General features: G+C 45.0%; 2 protein-coding genes across 11 annotated transcripts in view; both read left to right on the forward strand.

Annotated features, from left to right (window-relative positions):
• Nucleotides 1-14,048, forward strand: part of LOC115172387 (apoptosis-stimulating of p53 protein 1) — a 44,130-nt gene extending 30,082 nt beyond the window's left edge. For 4 of the 10 annotated variants that reach the window (XM_029729786.1, XM_029729778.1, XM_029729787.1 and 1 more), the window contains 13 exons: nucleotides 2,993-3,167; nucleotides 3,647-3,843; nucleotides 4,363-4,527; nucleotides 5,146-5,338; nucleotides 5,711-5,839; nucleotides 8,946-9,028; nucleotides 9,372-9,801; nucleotides 10,034-10,803; nucleotides 11,059-11,199; nucleotides 11,442-11,575; nucleotides 11,747-11,913; nucleotides 12,185-12,384; nucleotides 12,749-14,048. In XM_029729786.1, the coding sequence (XP_029585646.1) occupies nucleotides 2,993-3,167; nucleotides 3,647-3,843; nucleotides 4,363-4,527; nucleotides 5,146-5,338; nucleotides 5,711-5,839; nucleotides 8,946-9,028; nucleotides 9,372-9,801; nucleotides 10,034-10,803; nucleotides 11,059-11,199; nucleotides 11,442-11,575; nucleotides 11,747-11,913; nucleotides 12,185-12,384; nucleotides 12,749-12,790 (2,826 nt within the window). In that variant the 3' untranslated portion in view covers nucleotides 12,791-14,048. The remainder of the gene's footprint in view (nucleotides 1-2,992; nucleotides 3,168-3,646; nucleotides 3,844-4,362; nucleotides 4,528-5,145; nucleotides 5,339-5,710; nucleotides 5,840-8,945; nucleotides 9,029-9,371; nucleotides 9,802-10,033; nucleotides 10,804-11,058; nucleotides 11,200-11,441; nucleotides 11,576-11,746; nucleotides 11,914-12,184; nucleotides 12,385-12,748) is intronic. The other 6 variants (XM_029729781.1, XM_029729782.1, XM_029729783.1 and 3 more) reach the window with 6 other exon arrangements.
• A 194-nt stretch (nucleotides 14,049-14,242) lies between these two features.
• Nucleotides 14,243-17,092, forward strand: sdsl (serine dehydratase-like). The gene is made up of 7 exons (XM_029729790.1): nucleotides 14,243-14,677; nucleotides 15,113-15,152; nucleotides 15,233-15,372; nucleotides 15,517-15,605; nucleotides 15,892-16,119; nucleotides 16,231-16,361; nucleotides 16,531-17,092. Exons 1-7 carry the CDS (start codon nucleotides 14,525-14,527, stop codon nucleotides 16,722-16,724), a joined length of 975 nt encoding a protein of 324 aa, XP_029585650.1. The 5' UTR covers nucleotides 14,243-14,524; the 3' UTR covers nucleotides 16,725-17,092.
• The last annotated feature ends 430 nt before the right edge of the window (nucleotides 17,093-17,522 follow it).

A 17,522-nucleotide genomic window follows, 5' to 3' on the forward strand; every position in this document is an offset into this window, starting at 1 on the left:
AGCTGTCAGGCGCCCGGCCCCCCACAATGAGTCGCTAGAGCGCGATGGGACAAGGACATCCCGGCCCACCAAACCCTCCCTTAACCCGGACGACGCTGGGCCAATTGTGCGCTGCCTCTTGGGGCTCCCGGTCATGGCCGGCTGTGACACAGCCTGGGATCGAACCCGGGGCTGTAGTGACGCCTCAAGCACTGCCTTAGACCGCTGCTCCACTCGGGCGGCCTTACCAGGAACCATCTTGACCTCACATTCAGAAAACCCACTGGTGTCTATAGCTTTAGTCTCTGAGATGTCTGGCCATTTCTGTTATGTTGAGTGATTGTGTTGGTTTAGCTTGGATCGTGTCCATTACAGAACACCACAGCAAAACGCTTCAAAGCTTTTTTCATTGGACAAGTCCGGGTAGTCCCCCTTACTTCAGTCCCTTTTTCTTCCATTTGGTGGCTACTGAACATCAACTTGGTGCCATTTGAGTGTGTCCAGAGTGTAAATCATTCTGCTTGGTCACAGACAGTTGTTCTGAATTGGCTCAGGTTTCAGTCCCTCCCTTTCTCTGCTGTGGGCTCCAGTCAGTCAACATGTGGGTCAGAGAGTAGATCTATATGTTATAGAGCTATACATAGATCCTCAGTTTACACAGTCTGGGCTGGGCCAGACACCTGGCTCCTAAATGTCACCAGGGATCCATCTGATATGGCATCCTATCTCCTCTATAGCAATGGTATTCAAACTTTTTCAGGAGGGACCCTTCTTGTGACCCTACCCCAAATATAATGACAATCTTAAAATCGGTGCATTTCGATTTTTAGATCAACAAATAACCTTCAATTCATTACATTTTTATCTCTTATAAAAATGAAAATAAACCAATAAATACATTTACTCAATAACATTTTATTTTTCAAAATATTGTTCTCAAAAATGTTTGTATATTGTCCCATACAATAATCTGTACTCCACATTTTCCTAAAAAAATAAAAAAATAAGTTGGCGACCCCGACTTTGAATACCACTGCTCTAAGGAACAGGCCAGGGAGGCCTGTTTTACTGTGGTCTCAGACAGAGGGACATGCTAACATGCTATCAGGGAAAATAGATACCTGCACACTGTCAAAGGGTTTGGATGAAGATCCAAAACAGATGCATCTGTTTACATGCAGGATACATTAACATGCAAACATGAGTGCTAAAAGGTCAAGAGAGGCAGTGAGTGTGTGTTACCTGTTTGCCTGTCATGTCTTAATAGAGTTGGTTGCTCATCACAAACAGCATTTGGGGTGGGATGCGTTGGGAAAGAGTTTTTCCTGACCATTGTACTTCTGCTTGATTTTTGATTGGTTGGGATATAGTTCACACATGGTCTGCTGTTGATCTGGTCACATGTGCTGTGGTCAGCTTGTTGTGGTCTCTGTGGTCATTTAAACACATCCAACGGTTCCTAGATCATCTTGTGTGTGATGATGTGTGCAGTCACTAGCTAGGTACAGGGTCATGGTTACTAAGATCAGTATGGTCATTGTGTGAGGTGGCAGCATGCATCGCCAGGGACAACGAGCAGGGACAACAACAGGAAGGGAATAGATGTCCGGCAGGAAATGAGGTCAGCGGTGAGCAGCCAGCTGCTGGGCTGTCTCACGGAGAGGAGAGGATGGAGAGGAACCTAGAGGGTTTAACAGTAAAGGGTTTACCCTATTTTACCACACGCAACATACTGGAAACTCAAATTTACCACCAGGAAAGCATTTACTTGAGACATCAGGGGACAACTTGTCATGTATTCTTTAGTATTTTATTGATAATCACATTTCCTGTTTAGATCCGATTGTGGATTAGGTTTTGACTGGTGTTTCTCAGTCAGAAGGTAAATATTGGCTGTTTATGTTTTATTATGGGGCTGAGGAAACACTGGATGTTTCAACGTTGTCTATCCTATAAGAAGCCATGATGCCTTTTTATGTGTTGATGATTAGGGTAATACTGGTGATGCAGTTGACTTCTAGAGGTTTAATGAAGCTTCTATGACTTTATAAGCTACATACATACACGTGTCAGTATAGGGATGTTTTATTGGTTCACTGTATTAACAGTGTGTATTAATGTGTGTGATTAGCTGTGCTTTTGGGTGTTTGCATAGAGTGGGTTACCGCTCTCATTTTGTCCTTCTATTGAACAGTGGATTGTGTTTAGTCAACACTCCCTGCCCAGTTCTCTCTCTCTCTCTCTCTCTCTCTCTCTCTCTCTCTCTCTCTCTCTCTCTCTCTCTCTCTCTCTCTCTCTCTGTGTCAGAACCTGCATTGTGTTTGCTCATTCTAGAGCAGACCTGAAAATTCTTTAGTCAGCACCACATAGCCTTGCAATCCCTTGTACTCACTCTCTCATTCGCTCTCATTCACATACTGATTTGTTTTTCACTCATTCACTCACTCCACTACTGGTATGTATGGATTTGTTTTCGTTATTTAGATTATCTATGCATGTCATTTGCAAGGCTGGTATTTTTTGTATTGGAGAAAACATGTGTTGGCAGCAAAAACCTTTAACTGTTTTGATAAGAGAAAAATGGTTTGTGTATTCTCTCTTCTCTGCAAATCTGTGTGTTTAGGTCCACTAAGTTAGCTGAATTAGATTACATTTGCTGTGTGTCTCTTGCTCCCTCTTTTCTCAATACTTTTTATTACTTTCTTTCTCTTTTCACTCTCTTTTCCCTTTACCATCTCCTTCCTTTTCGTCCTTTGTCCCTTTCAGCTCTCTTCTGTGAGAACTGAGGTGTGTGGCTGTGTAGTGTGTGTGAAAGTTATTTCTAAAAGCAGGTCATTGTTATGTGCTTGTGTTCGAATATGTGTGTCTGCGTCAGTGTGTGTGTCATTGTATCTGTGTCTGAATGAAGTGGAGGAATGCTTGCACTACATGTTACCTCCCCACATCTGTAACTCATTGTTTCCCCTCTGTCCCTCCTTCAACTCTCCCCTCCTTTCCCCTCCCCTCCCCCCAGGAGCAGCGTCTGAGGTACCTGAAGCAGCAGGACAACACACATGGCCAGACAGCGTCAGAGGCTGAGAAGCTGCAGAGGTTGAAGGAGCGAGTGGAGAGTCAGGAGGCCAAACTAAAGAAGATTCGCGCCATGAGGGGCCAGGTGGACTACAGCAAGCTCATCAATGGCAACCTGTGTAAGCAATGCTCCAGTACACGCACGCTTGCGCGCGCACACACACACTCCCCTGTTAATGTGGTGAAAGTAGAATCTGGGCTCCGTTCAGCTGTCCGTGATGTCATTTCTTTCCTTAGTTCTGTCAGTGAGCCTGGAATCTGACCCTCCCTATGTTGTGGTCTGGAACTGGGTGTGTCTGGGTGTTGACAGGAATTTTCTGAATGTCTTAAAGTCCCCATGGTCATACTGTAGCAGGGTCTTGTTCTGTATAACGTCCAAGGCTGCACCCTGCCTGCCACACACTGATAATGATACTCCACAGAAAGAGGAGTTGTCCATCCAGTCCACAATATTCTAATACACTATACTCACTCTTCTCTCACACAGCATCAGACTTGAAGCATATGTTTTGATTTTCCCTAACACACACATATACACGCACATAATACATAGTTACTGATATCAGTGTATTGCGTCCCCTGTCCTCTACCCATGCAGCGGCTGAGATCCAGCATGTGAGTGGGCTGTTCCAGGAGAAGCAGGCAGAGCTGCAGTCAGCTGTGGTGAAGGTGGACCAGCTCACCCAGCAGCTGGAGGACCTGAGGAGGGGACGTCTCAACGGCCTGCAGCCCCTAGGAGGACCTCTCTCTGGCACCGCCGCCCTGGAGCTACGCAAACTTTACCAGGAGCTACAGGTACATTTCCTGAAGAAAATGTGTGCTTGCTTCAGCCATTTAAAATGATATTTTCAGTAGTACTGCAAGTACTGTACAGAAGTCAACATCTCATCACAATACCACTAGATTATGATGACACAGAGTCATGCTGAGAGATCAGTTTAATGTGACACGTGTTTTTACGTAATACAACAAGAAATTACACTCTATAAAGTAATGACACTTCAGATTCATATTTTTGGGGGAAGTTACATCATCCAGCTGCAGATCAGATGAAGGAGAGGAGATTAGAGTCAGATTGCCATTTTCATTCTGAAGGACATTTGCGTCGGGGTATAATAGATGTGCAGCTTCTGTCTCTTCATCCCTCATCCTGCCAGTGCCTGGTTAAACAGAAACAGGATAGGATGCCCACTGGCGTGACTCTGCCATGCCACCAACGCACACACACACACAAACACTGGAATGACCCTATTTCCCATCCATCTGACCCCTGGTGTGACTCACAGCCATGCCGTTCCCTGTTTCTTCTGTCAGGTGCGTAACAAGCTGAACGCGGAGCAGAGCGGCAGGCTGCAGCAGAACAAGGAGCTGCTGAATAAGCGCAACACAGAGGTGACCATGATGGACAAGCGCATCTGGGACCTCCGCGAGCGCCTGCACAAGAAAAAAGCTGAGGCACGTCAAAAAGAGAACAACCCTGTAAGACCAGGAAGGAACTCTCACCAGAGATACTCAATCTATCTCAATACCTTTGTGTTCCCAGAGCTACTCAATATATCTCAATACCTTTGTGTTTCCAGAGATACTCAATCTATCTCAATACTCAATACCTTTGTGTTCTCAGAGATACTCAATCTATCTCAATACTCAATACCTTTGTGTTCCTAGAGATCTCAATACCTTTGTGTTCCCAGAGATACTCAATATATCTCAATACCTTTGTGTTCCCAGAGATTCTCAATATTCAATACCTTTGTGTTTCCAGAGATACTCAATCTATCTCAATACTCAATACCTTTCTGTTCCCACTCACGCTTACACTCAGACCACCAGCGCATATGCAGTAGCATAGCACGCCTACGTACTGCACTGTTCAGTGCCTAGTGAAAGTACTCACAGTTTTCACATTTTGATGCCTTAAAACAAGTTTTTTAATTTGGAAATGTAAGCCAACAAAATGCTAATAATTTCACTAGGCACTGTTTATACATACAGTATTTAGGTAATTGACTTCATTCTCTGTAATCTACAGCAGATCATTGTGATTTTAAGTATAGCTGACATTGTATTTCCCGTCTCTCTCTCTCCACTCCACAGCTTAACAGGATAAATGGGCCTCCCTCCCCCCAGCCCACCCCCAGCAGCTCAGGGCGCGTGGCCGCTGTGTGTCCCTATATCCAGGTCCCCGTCCCAGGCAGACAGGAGGGAGGCTACGCTCTGCCCCCAGACCCCTTAAAACCACAGTCTGTCCCTGGGACTGGCCCCATCAACCATGGCCGCTCTAAATCAGGTCAGTCCCTGCTCCACACTCTCCAGCTTTACCTACTTTATCACTCTCAAACTAATGATTGTCAGACTATATCTGTCTATTTGGGACACCTTGGTTGATCTTATCTCGACAGTCATGAGATTGCTAAGGAGGAGGTGGTAGAGGATTTTAGTTCAGAGTGGTAGCAGCACGTAACACCTCTGAGCAGATATTTCAAATCTAAACTCGTCATATTTTTGTGTTATCTGGCTCAGCTTTCTCTAACTTCCTTTCCTCTATTCTCTCATGTCTGTCTGTGGACCTCTTCTTCTCCTTCCCTTACTCGTATCATCTTTTCCCGCTGTTGTTGTTATTGTTGTTGTGACCACGGCGTGTGTGGTGGTCGCGGCTCAGCAGAGGAGGAGGGGTGCGGTGTGAGGAAGCCCTCCGGCCAATGGAAGGTCTCAGATTTAGACATCATAGTGGACCCCGTGGAGCTGAGAGAGGGGCCCCGGTCCCCCTCAGGGGCCCACGGTGCCAACAGTGAGTCGGCAGCCAGGGACCAGGGCAGCAGAAGGAGAGGGGCTTCAGTAGCATGCCCCAATATCAACAACAGTGCTTAAACATAAATTCTAATAGTTATGTACACTACCGGTCAAAAGTTTTAGAACACCTACTCATTCAAGGGTTTTTCTTTATTTTTACTATTTTCTAGATTGTAAAATAATAGTGAAGACATCAAAACTATGAAATAATACATGTGGAATCATGTAGTGAACAAAAAAGTGTTAAACAAATCAAAATATATTTTATATTCAAATAGACACCCTTTGCCTTGATGACAGCTTTGCACACTCTTGGCATTTTCTCAACCAGCTTCAACTGGAATGCTTTTCCAACAGTCTTGAAGGAGTTCCCACATATGCTGAGCACTTGTTGGTTGCTTTTCCTTCCTTTTGCGGTCCGACTCATCCCAAACCATCTCAATTTGGTTGAGGTCGGGGGATTGTGGAGGCCAGGTCATCTGATGCAGCACTCCATCACTCTCCTTCTTGGTAAAATAGCCCTTACACAGCCTGGAGGTGTGTTGGGTCATTGTCCTGTTGAAAAATAAATGATCTCATTAAGCCCAAACCAGATGGGATGGCGTATCACTGCAGAATGCTGTGGTAGCCATGCTGGTTAAGTGAGCCTTGAATTCTACATAATTCACAGACAGTGTCACCAGCAAAGCACCCCCACACCATAACACCTCCTCCTCCATGCTTTACGGTTGTAAATACTCATGCGGAGATCATCCGTTCTCCCACACCGTGTCTCACAAAGACACGGCAGTTGGAACTAAAAATCTCCAATTTGGACTCCAGACCAAGGGACAAGTTTCCATTGGCCCAAGCAAGTCTCTTCTTATTATTGGTGTCCTTTAGTAGTAGTTTATTTGCAGCAATTTGACCACGAAGGCCTGATTCACACAGTCTCCTCTGAACAGTTGATGTTGAGATGTGTCTGTTACTTGAACTCTGTGAAGCATTTATTTGGGCTGCAATTCCTGAGGCTGGTAACTCTAATGAACTTATCCTCTGCAGCAGAGGTAACTCTGGGTCTTCCATTCCTGTGGCGGTCCTCATGAGAGCCAGTTTCATCATAGCTCTTGATGGTTTTTGCGACTGCACTTGAAAAAACTTTAAAAGTTCTTGAAATGTTCCGTATTGACTGACCTTCATGTCTTAGTCATGATGGGCTGTTGTTTCTCTTTGCTTATTTGAGCTGTTCTTGCCATAATATGGACTTGGTCTTTAATCAAATAGGGCTATTTTCTGTATAACCCCCTACCTTGTCACAACACGACTGATTGGCTCAAATTCATTAAGAAGGAAAGAAATTCCACAAATTAACTTTTAACAAGACACACCTGTTAATTGAAATGCATTCCAGGTGACTACCTCATGAAGCTGGTTGAGAGAATGCCAAGTGTGTCCAAAGCTGTCATCAAGGCAAAGGGTGGCTATTTGAAGAATCTCAAATATAAAATATATTTTGATTTGATTAACACTTTTTGGGTTACTACCTGATTCCATATGTGTTATTTCATAGTTCTTATGTCTTCACTATTATTCTACAACGTAGCAAATAGTAAAATTAAAGAAAAACCCTTGAATGAGTAGGTGTTCTAAAACTTTTGACCGGTAGTGTACATGCATGTATATAGTTATAACATCTACCTAAAACTAATGCCACAGCCTTGCCTTCCCTCCTTACATAAAATATGTATCTACAGGTTGAATCATTATGTAACTATTGTGTTCATCTTCTGTAGGCCTACTATGAGGTCCCATTTCTTTCCCGCCTAGAAAATCTATTTATTTATATTGGAATTGAATGTTATTGTGTGAATATTTGTAGCCCAAAATACCACGGTCAGTCAAAATGACCTCTACTGAATAAGGGGAAATGGATAGGCTACATGGTTTATTTGTATGGACAAAAATAGATCTATGACGTTAGAGAAAGGGTTACTGATGCGTAGTTCTCCACCTCTATGAATGTACAATTCAAACGGGACTCATGTAGAGAGAGGAATGATGTGTCCTCTTTGATGGACTTGTTCTGCGTCAGAAATGGCTCCCTATTCCCTATAGTGTCCACTTTATTTGACCAGAGCTCTATGTGGGCCCTGGTCAAAACTAGTGCTCTATATCGGGAATAGCATGCCATTTCAGGCTCAGCCTTAGATGATGTAGTGCCTCTAGTGCTCACCTTTAATAGGACGGGCAGTTGTAATGTTTGAAAGGGAGAGTAGCAGTGGCTTAGCTGGCACAGACACTGCAATAGGTTTAATAGGAAGCCTGGCAGGCAGACAGACAGGATGAAGGGAATAGTTTACCTCCAGACAGACTATGTCTCCTGGAGAGCTGAGCGAGAAGAGGGAGAGGGAGTGAGAGAGAGATCCTCTTGGAGTGATAGACATTCTCTAATCCCTTTAACCTGATCTAAACCGGATCAGAAACGGGGACAGGACTAAAATACACACAGCACATACTCCTTGTTATTAGAACTGACACTGTGTCCCTCAGGTCAGTCTGTCCTGCAATATAGGTATGGAGGTCACCCTGTTCCTGTACTGTACCAGTCTGTATGAGACTAATCTCTAGTGGACAGACTACATAAACGGTACTGGAGATCTGTCATGATTTCGAATTTTGGAAGGGGAGGCAACATTTGGACTCTAACTTGCAAAGAGAGAGGGTGGAGCTCTTCGTTCCGGTTCCGATCCTCTTCTCTTAACACATATGTACCCAGAACTTAACCGAGCATCTGACCAACTACGCAAGACTTTAGTTCTGGGTTAACCGAGATTAGTATGAGACACAAGGCAAAGAGAGCAACGTGATCTAGAAATGGAAACGTATTAGCTACAGGTACTAGTTCTTCAAATACAGTGTTGTGTGTGTGTAACTGTACCTTTAGTTGCTCATTTAGACTACCGTCAACATTCTATCGATCACTTCTCAAGACAACTAGAATACCACAGCCCATCTTCCCCAACCTTTATACTGATACACAAACTACCGGTCCTGCTGTCTCCCCCCCCCCTCTTTTACCTCTTGCCTTTCTCACTCAATCCCTCTCTTCTCTACACCTCCTGTAGCCAATGATGCAGTGTGGCCCACCCTGAGTAAAAGTATCTCCTCACGCCAACCTTCAGATTGGAGGAAAACCAGCCCAGACCAGGTGAGATCCCTACTTCACCTCCCACTACTACGGTCATTGAGTACCTCTCAATAGTCTAAAGTGGCTTCCTTTCATCATCTCCTCTCCTTCACCTGCACTGTTATTCTATAACTAACCACGAAAAGCAAATTCCTGGTAGGCATTCTCCACCATTTTGCTTTCACAGACCCTGTTTTTTTCAGATCAATAAGGATGAAAGAGAGGACACAAGTAGAGAATCCACTTTAGACTACTGAGACGCAGCCATTCACTTTTTGCTCTTTCACACATTCCTTGGATTCTCTCCTTCCTACTGTCCTACATGGACATCTATCTAACTGGTTCACTGTAATTCCCTCCACAGAGCCTTGACTCCAGTAAGCTACCAGGAGGATCCGTGTCCAAACCACCACCCATCTACGGCACTTACCCTGCACCTACTGGCCACCCGTCTATAGTCTGCTCTACCAGCTCCCTTCCCAGGTCTGCCCCTGCCACCTTAGCCTGGCAGCGCTCAGCCCCAACTCCTGCACCTCCTGGTTCCTCCTCCCAGCAGATCCAGCAGCGTATCTCTGTCCCCCCCAGCCCCACACCCCAGCCGGGCCAGGGAGAGAGGCCTGACCCCCCGCTGGCTGTGGCTGTGAGGCCCTACGTCCCAGACAGGTCCTCCTCCAGGCCTCAGTCCCCCAGGAAGGGCCCAGCCACCATGAACTCCTCCTCCATCTACCACATGTACCTGCAGCAGCCTGCAGCCAAGAGCTACCCAGTAGGAGGCAGATCTGCTGTCAAAGCAGGTAAACCCCTCAATATATTAACATGATATTTTGTAAAGAGTCAGTCAGACCTGGGTTCTTATAGTATTTAATTTCCTTCAAATAATGAATCTGCACTTGATTGAGCACAGTAGGAACAATGTAATAGTCCCAAAAGTGCAAACCCATTTGAATCCAGATAACGCTTGACTTTCCTGTTGGGTCTCAATCGGTATGGTCCTATAATAATATCTGTATCTCCTTTTGTTTGTAGTGTATGGGAAACCAGTGCTTCCCTCCAGCACCTCTCCCTCCCCTGTGCCCTTCCAACACGGGGCACTGTCCCCAGGAGGAGGCCTGGGGGGTGGAGAGGACATGGTGGACAGGGAAGGGGACACCACAGAGGGAAGACTCCTACCCCCTCCCAGTGTGGAGAACATCCCGCGGCCCCTGAGCCCCACCAAGCTGACCCCCGTGGCCCACTCCCCGCTGCGTTACCAGAGCGATGCCGACCTGGAGGTCCTGCGCCGGCGGTTGACCAACGCGCCGCGCCCGCTGAAGAAACGCAGCTCCATCACAGAGCCAGAGGGCCCCACCGGACCCAACATCCAGAAGCTCCTGTACCAGCGCTTCAACACCCTCGCCGGAGGCATGGAGGGCAGCAACAACACTCCATTCTACCAGCCTGTCTTCATGGGTGGTGTCCTGGGATGTCCTGACATGGACAACATCAACACTGCTAATGGGAACCTGATGGAGACAGCCTCCCTTGTGGTCACTGCAGCAGAGGGTCCCAATTCAGACCATCGCCTGTCCCCTTCCTCTGACTCCAATGAAAATCAGCAGCAGAGGACCCCCCCACCCAGTGAGACCATTCCCTGCTTGCCCACCCCCCAGCCCAGCCTGGAAGACAACAACAACAACAACCAGCCTGGTCCTACCACCACCAGCACCACCTCCACTCCAAGGCCCATCCCTGAGGCCTCGTCCCCCCAGCAGAAAGACACCTCTCCCCGGACTGTCACACCCCCGGCACTGCCTAAGGTAAGCCTGCGGAGCTACAGCTCCACAATGTAACAGCATGCTTCCTTTTTTTAAGTCATAATTCATAGGGTCCAGAGTTTCTCCTGGTCAGGTCACACGGTAAACAAAAACTCCTTGAAAAAAAGAAAGTAATGACTAACTCTGACTTATGTTAGAGTTGCCATCAGAGTTGCAGACTTCACTTTCTTCACAGGAAAAACTCTCTGCCTTAGTCATGACATTAGGTAGAGAGTAACTCCCCTTTCTCTGTCTCAGCAGATCAAGAGGACTAACCTGAAGAAGCCTGAGTCAGAGCGGACAGGCCACGGGCTGCGGGTCAAGTTCAACCCCCTGGCCCTGCTACTGGACGCCTCTCTGGAGGGAGAGTTTGACCTGGTGCAAAGGATCATCTATGAGGTAATCATAGGCTCTTCAATTCAAACTATTATCCCAGAAGATAAATGAACTGTGTTGAGTCTTCTCATTTTACGTACCATAGACTGTCAGCATGTGAGGGATTTCAAACTGACTTCTAAATCATCTGCTCTTTTAACATTTTAACAGCTTTTGTGACAACTGTTGATGTAAAAAAGTCTTTATCATGATTATTTAATTGAATAATGAAGTAAATGTGATTGATTGACCCTTTCACCATGCAGGTTGAGAATCCCAGCACAGCCAATGACGAGGGCATCACCCCCCTGCACAACGCTGTATGTGCTGGACATCACCACATCGTCAAGTTCCTGCTCGACTTTGGGGTCAACGTCAACGCTGCTGACAGCGATGGATGGTGTGGACATACACTGTTTAAACCCTGCTGTGACCATTTCTCTTTACCTTCCTCTTTCACTTGATATTTCCTATTTCTTTCACCTTAGCTTTGCTCACCTGCATTTAAAATGGTCAAGACTACACAATGTCTCCATGAACATCTCTCCTTTTGTGTCCGTCTTATATCCAGGACCCCACTACACTGTGCAGCCTCCTGTAACAGTGTACATCTCTGTAAGATGCTGGTGGAGTCAGGGGCGGCCATCTTTGCCACCACCATAAGTGACGTGGAGACAGCGGCTGATAAGTGTGAGGAGATGGAGGACGGATACACACAGTGTTCCCAGTTCCTCTATGGTGAGTGGTGTTATATAGAGAGACATATGGCTCCTGAACACAAACAACCCATAGCCCCTACACCCTACACACTATGCATTCGTGCTAGGATATGTAAAATTGGATAGGTATAAGCAATATGGTGAAAGCTCCACCTAACCTATCTGAAGGCTCCAACGTTATTGTTTGGCCAGGGTTTTCTGGACAGGGCCATGGTTTTGTGTCAGGAAGGTTCAATAGTGTTTCCATGTGAACTGTGAAGTGACCCTCTTCCCCTCTATCCGCCCCCCAGGGGTGCAGGAGAAGCTGGGTGTGATGAATAAAGGGTCAGTGTACGGGCTGTGGGACTACGAGGCCCAGAGCTCAGACGAGCTGTCCTTCCACGAGGGAGACGCCATTACCACTCTGAGCCGCAGGGACGACGCTGAGACAGAATGGTGGTGGGCCAGACTGCATGACAAGGAGGGATACGTGCCACGCAACCTGCTAGGGGTAAGGCCAGCCACCATGATGGATACAACTATGGTCTAAATCATCAGGATGTTAATATGAATACCCAAGATGTTAAAATGAATCACCAGGATATTAATATGAATCACAAGGATGTTAATATCATAGAGATCCTTTAATTCTGTGATTGATGTGGTGTATTTATGCTTATATACTATGTATAAGATATCCCCAATCTTGTTTGAAATGACATGTTAATTAAATGTTAGTTGAAATTGATAAGGAGCTTTAACCCAATGACAGAAGTGGCATCTCAAAATATTTGGTAATAAATCCTATGCCTGTATAAGCTGAATTTCCTTGATCTGAAAATAATATGAACAATAACGTTTTCTTCTTCTTACAGTTGTATCCAAGGATCAAGCCTAGACAACGTTCTCTGGCATAGAGAAGACTGTGCACGTTGCTGAGAAGATAGTGCACGTTGTTGTGCTGGGACTGGGCTCAGAGCTGGAGCTGACTAGACTTGCAGACAGTGGCAGCACCCGGACAGTGCCCTCTCTCTGTGTCAGTCTGTGCCACCCCAGAACAAAGGACAAGGGCCAGGGCATGGGCAGAGTGGCCTATATCTGGACAGACATACAGACAGACAGGCTTGGTATTGGTGGTCACCTACCAAATAGGAAGAAGAGCCAGCATACACCACCCGTAGATCCCTGTCTGCATTTAAGGTTTCGCTTTTCTCCCTGACTAAACAGACTTTTTCTCATTGGTTCATGAAGCAATGAAGCACCATTTTTACTTCTTTTTTTCAACAACTCCCACCGCCCTGCCACCACCCCTCATTCAGAGAATACTCTGGGTCTGGGCTTCCCATTTCCCTCTCTCACTCAGTGTTTTTCTCCTGTGTGTCAGTCGAGTAAGGACTTGAATGTGATAATCTCAGAGAAGGGAGCAGAGGACAGGACAGAGGCAGTCATGAGTTAGTGAATGTGGGTTTGAACTAAGTGCTGTTAGATGAAGATGGACAGTTACCCTGCAAGGCAAATGTTCAGGGTTTCAGTGGAAGAAAGAAAGCAAGAGATAAGATAATGTTTTTATGAGATGAGAAATGGACAGGAAGAAATGTGACAGCAGGTGTTATTGAACGACTTTGAAGGCTGGTTAAAGCTACTGAAAGAGATGTGGAATGTTTAAAACAGTCATACAATGTTGGTTTTATTTTTGCGAACCAAAATGTGTTCTGAAGGAATGAGGGGAAGAGGAAGTGCTGGGATAGGAAAGTGAGAGGTGCAGTATTTTCTTATACAGATATAATAACTATGAAGCTAACTATGGGTGTGAATTGAAACTAAGCTCATCAAACACTCATAGTCCTACAGTATATAAATGCTTTATCACCCAAACAGGAGGTCTATAGTTAGGACCTCTCTTTGGCGTTTGTATTCATATTGAGTTAAATTTAGGCAGAAGTTTGTACATTGTGCTATTTTCCCTATTTTTGTTTCAGGTTGGTTGTTGTCTATTTAATACCCATCATGCAAATTGATACACAATTTCATCGCTGGCTTGATTTACTGGTTGTGTATTACAGTCTGCTGTATGGATGGGTTATGTGACATACAAAACTAACACCAATCAATATGCTGCAAAACATGTAAATGTACACAATAAATAATTATTTCCCTTGAATGGGAGTAAAAAAAAAAGTGTAACATAGAATGTTGTATGTTATAGTAATAACGTCTCACTATGCTATGCACAATGCTTACTTACACTGGCTGCAGTTTTCATAGTCTACCAAACAAGAGTTAATAACAGGGGACGAGTCGATTCATTTATGATCTATCCCACCTCCTTTGAAAGCTAAACATTAACGGATAGATATGGCAGTTTATGCAAAGGTCAGGGATAAATCATGTACTGATTGCCGCAGCAAGCTATCTTGTCACAAAGTTGCACCGCCTACAAACGGAATATTGTTCTACAGTAGCCTACTTCTTGCCTATTATTGTCTTGTCATCCGCAACGGAATTGCAATCTTTGTTGACAGCGGTACATTGCGTCTCTGTGGATTGGGCACATTGGCGAGAAAAGAAAACCTGGATTTGCACATACGCAATTTACGCACTAGCATTCAAGGGGAGATCGAATACTTCCAACGTTGTTATCCTGAGCCCTCATGGCAAACCCAAAAGCCTTTCACATAAATAGCCCGTTTTTAGAGAGCATAGACATGTCAAAACGGACGGGGACCAATGTGTATTTAAAAATGGAAAGTTCCCAACCCTCCGGTTCATTCAAAATCCGCGGTATCGGACACCTCTGCCAAAAGGTAGGCATGTTCAAAGGTTTGAAGTAAAATGATCGTAAATCCAATTTACATTACATCTAATGACAACCATACTTAGAATAGAGATTTAGTAACATTTCAATGATTAGCCTATTGTTTTGCCCAAGTAATCGGCCTACATACTGGAAACAGACAACCTCACACGCACAAACCTTTGAAATTCTGCTCAACATGGAAAATATCCGCCATTATTATAGAGTTTGTTTCAGGTTTGTTTAGTACTGTTCAAACACTTGTGCGAGAACACCTCCTAGTGTTGACCAGATACATTTTTATATAATGCTTCCTTGAGTCCATGATGGTAAGAACAGAGCAACGTTTCAATATATAAATCACACTTTCTCAGTTTGAATTAAAAAATAAATAAATACACATATCTGATCAATGGCATACTTTATTTTTATTTTTAATTTCTAGGTTGCAGGACCAGAGTCCAAAGGAGTTGTTTGCTCTTCAGGTAGTAGACGATTTATATAATAATATTTCCAAGTGATCCAAACATTCCCCATTATGACAATATCTTTATGTTGTGTTCAGGTGGCAACGCTGGGATGGCCACAGCCTATGTGGCACGCAAACTAAACATACCAGCAACTATCATTGTGCCGTCATCCTCTCCTGAGCTGATTAGGGAGAAGCTGAAGGACCAGGGAGCCACGGTCAGAGTCGTCGGCAAGGTAATCCTGCCAATTAGTGACCACCTCTCCTCTCTAGTTTTTGCCAGCCTTATAACCGAAGACTGATTTACTTGTGGACTTTGTAGGCTACTCTGTTCCCCAAGGTGTTTGTTGCCATTTGCCTATCTCATTTTGCCTGTTCAGGTGTGGGATGATGCCAATGATGAGGCCCTGCGTCTGACCCAGACTGATGGTCTGACCTATGTCCCACCCTTTGACCATCCTCTGCTCTGGTGAGAAGATACTCCAGTCAGACCAGCCTTAAATGAGCCTGTAAGGGGCATGACTTCTAGAATGACCGACTTAGATCACAAATAATGGTTCAGATTCTGTGAAATGAACACCATTCTTCTCCTATTAGGAGTTGCTGTTGTCTTTTCTTTTGAATGGACAGTTTTCCCACCCCTTTTCATCTTGTTTGTCTCATTTTTTGCCCCTTTCTATTTTGTGTAAAGTGTATGGTGACACATTTGTTTGGAAAATACACTTTAAATATGATTTGATTTGATTCTCCCCCAGGCAAGGCCATGCCAGTATTGTGAGAGAGATCAAGGCCTCTCTTCCATCCAAGCCTGGGGCTGTAGTTTTATCTGTAGGGGGAGGAGGGCTGCTCTGTGGGGTGGTGGAGGGCATGAAGGAAGTGGGCTGGGCCAGTGTGCCCATCATCTGCATGGAGACTGAGGGAGCAGACTGTTTTAACGCAGCAGTAAAGGCTGGCAAGATAGTCACCCTCCCTGACATCACTAGGTGAGAAGAGAACAGAGATTACACTGAGATATTCATTTAGCATTATGTTATAGTCAAATCTTTTCTATTCTATTCCATTGTAATGACCTGGCATGATGGTTGTATTGCCAGTGAGGCCAAGTGTCTGGGTTCGAAGACGGTGTGCAGCCAGGCCTTTGAGTACATTAAGGAGGGCAACATGAACATCATATCAGAGCTGGTCACTGACCAGCAGGCCTTGCAAGCAGTGGAGACCTTCCTGGGTGAGTGTTATACCAGATGTCAGATGGCGCATTCTAGAATTGTTTTAAATGTTCAATACATCTCCATACATTACTCTGCTTTATTTGATGTATAGTTATATCCTAAAAGAAAGGTAGCTACTGTTACAACTACGACTAAAACTATTTGTGTGTGTGTCCGTCCGTCCAGACGAGGAGCGTGTGCTGGTGGAGCTGGCCTGTGGTGCTGCGTTAGCGGCTGTGTACTGTGGTGTCATCCAGAGACTGCAGGGTGAGGGCCGGCTGCCTGTTCCCCTAGCAGGACCCCTAGTCATGATTGTCTGTGGAGGGAGCAGCATCAACCAGGCACAGCTGGAACATCTCAGGAAGGTCCTCAACAGATGAACACAGAACATGGAGCTCCTAGGCTGAGTCTCAAATGTCACCCTATTCCCTATATAGTTCACTACTTTTGACCAGGGCCTATAGCCTTGTCCTATAGTTGATCAAACAATAAAATAGTTGGCTACAGCACATACAGTATGGACGAGGCTATTGGATTTCCACCAGTAGGTCATGGCTCCAGACTGTTTTAATGAAAGATTATTAGGACCGATTCATAATTGTTTTTTATTACAGCTTCTTACCCTGTTGTATACATTTTCACAATGTTGACTAATGCTGCCTCTAATTTCCCTGCTTTGCAATCAGTGTCAAATTTGGAAAATCTCTGACAACCTTTTGTGTCTCATAGAATAAAATCTGAAATACAATTCAGTAGTGGTTATTATCTGTACATTTAATGCTTTGTTCAAATACAGTTACTAGTTGTTACCAGCAGGTGGTACTCCTTGTCGTTGAGAATTCCAACCAAAAGACCAGTGGACTTGGTAGGCTATACAAGAAGACAACCGTTGGTAGTAGGTGCCAGGCGCACTGGTTTGAGTGTGTCAAAAACTGCAACTCTACTGGGTTTTTCACGCTCAACAGTTTCTCGTGTGTATCAAGAATGGTCCACCACCCAAAGGGCATCCAGCCAACTTGACACAATTGTGGGACGCACTGTCTGTGAGTTAGACACCATCTCGGAAGCTACAGGGTCATATGAAGCACCATGGAATGGCCTCATTGCTTATGTGAGTTTATTGAATGTGACAGGTTTACCTCACACTTATGAAGCAGTTCACCAAGGCGCTAGGTCAG

This window comes from Salmo trutta, chromosome 33 (assembly GCF_901001165.1).
Source record: "Salmo trutta chromosome 33, fSalTru1.1, whole genome shotgun sequence".
Taxonomy (NCBI): domain Eukaryota; kingdom Metazoa; phylum Chordata; class Actinopteri; order Salmoniformes; family Salmonidae; genus Salmo; species Salmo trutta.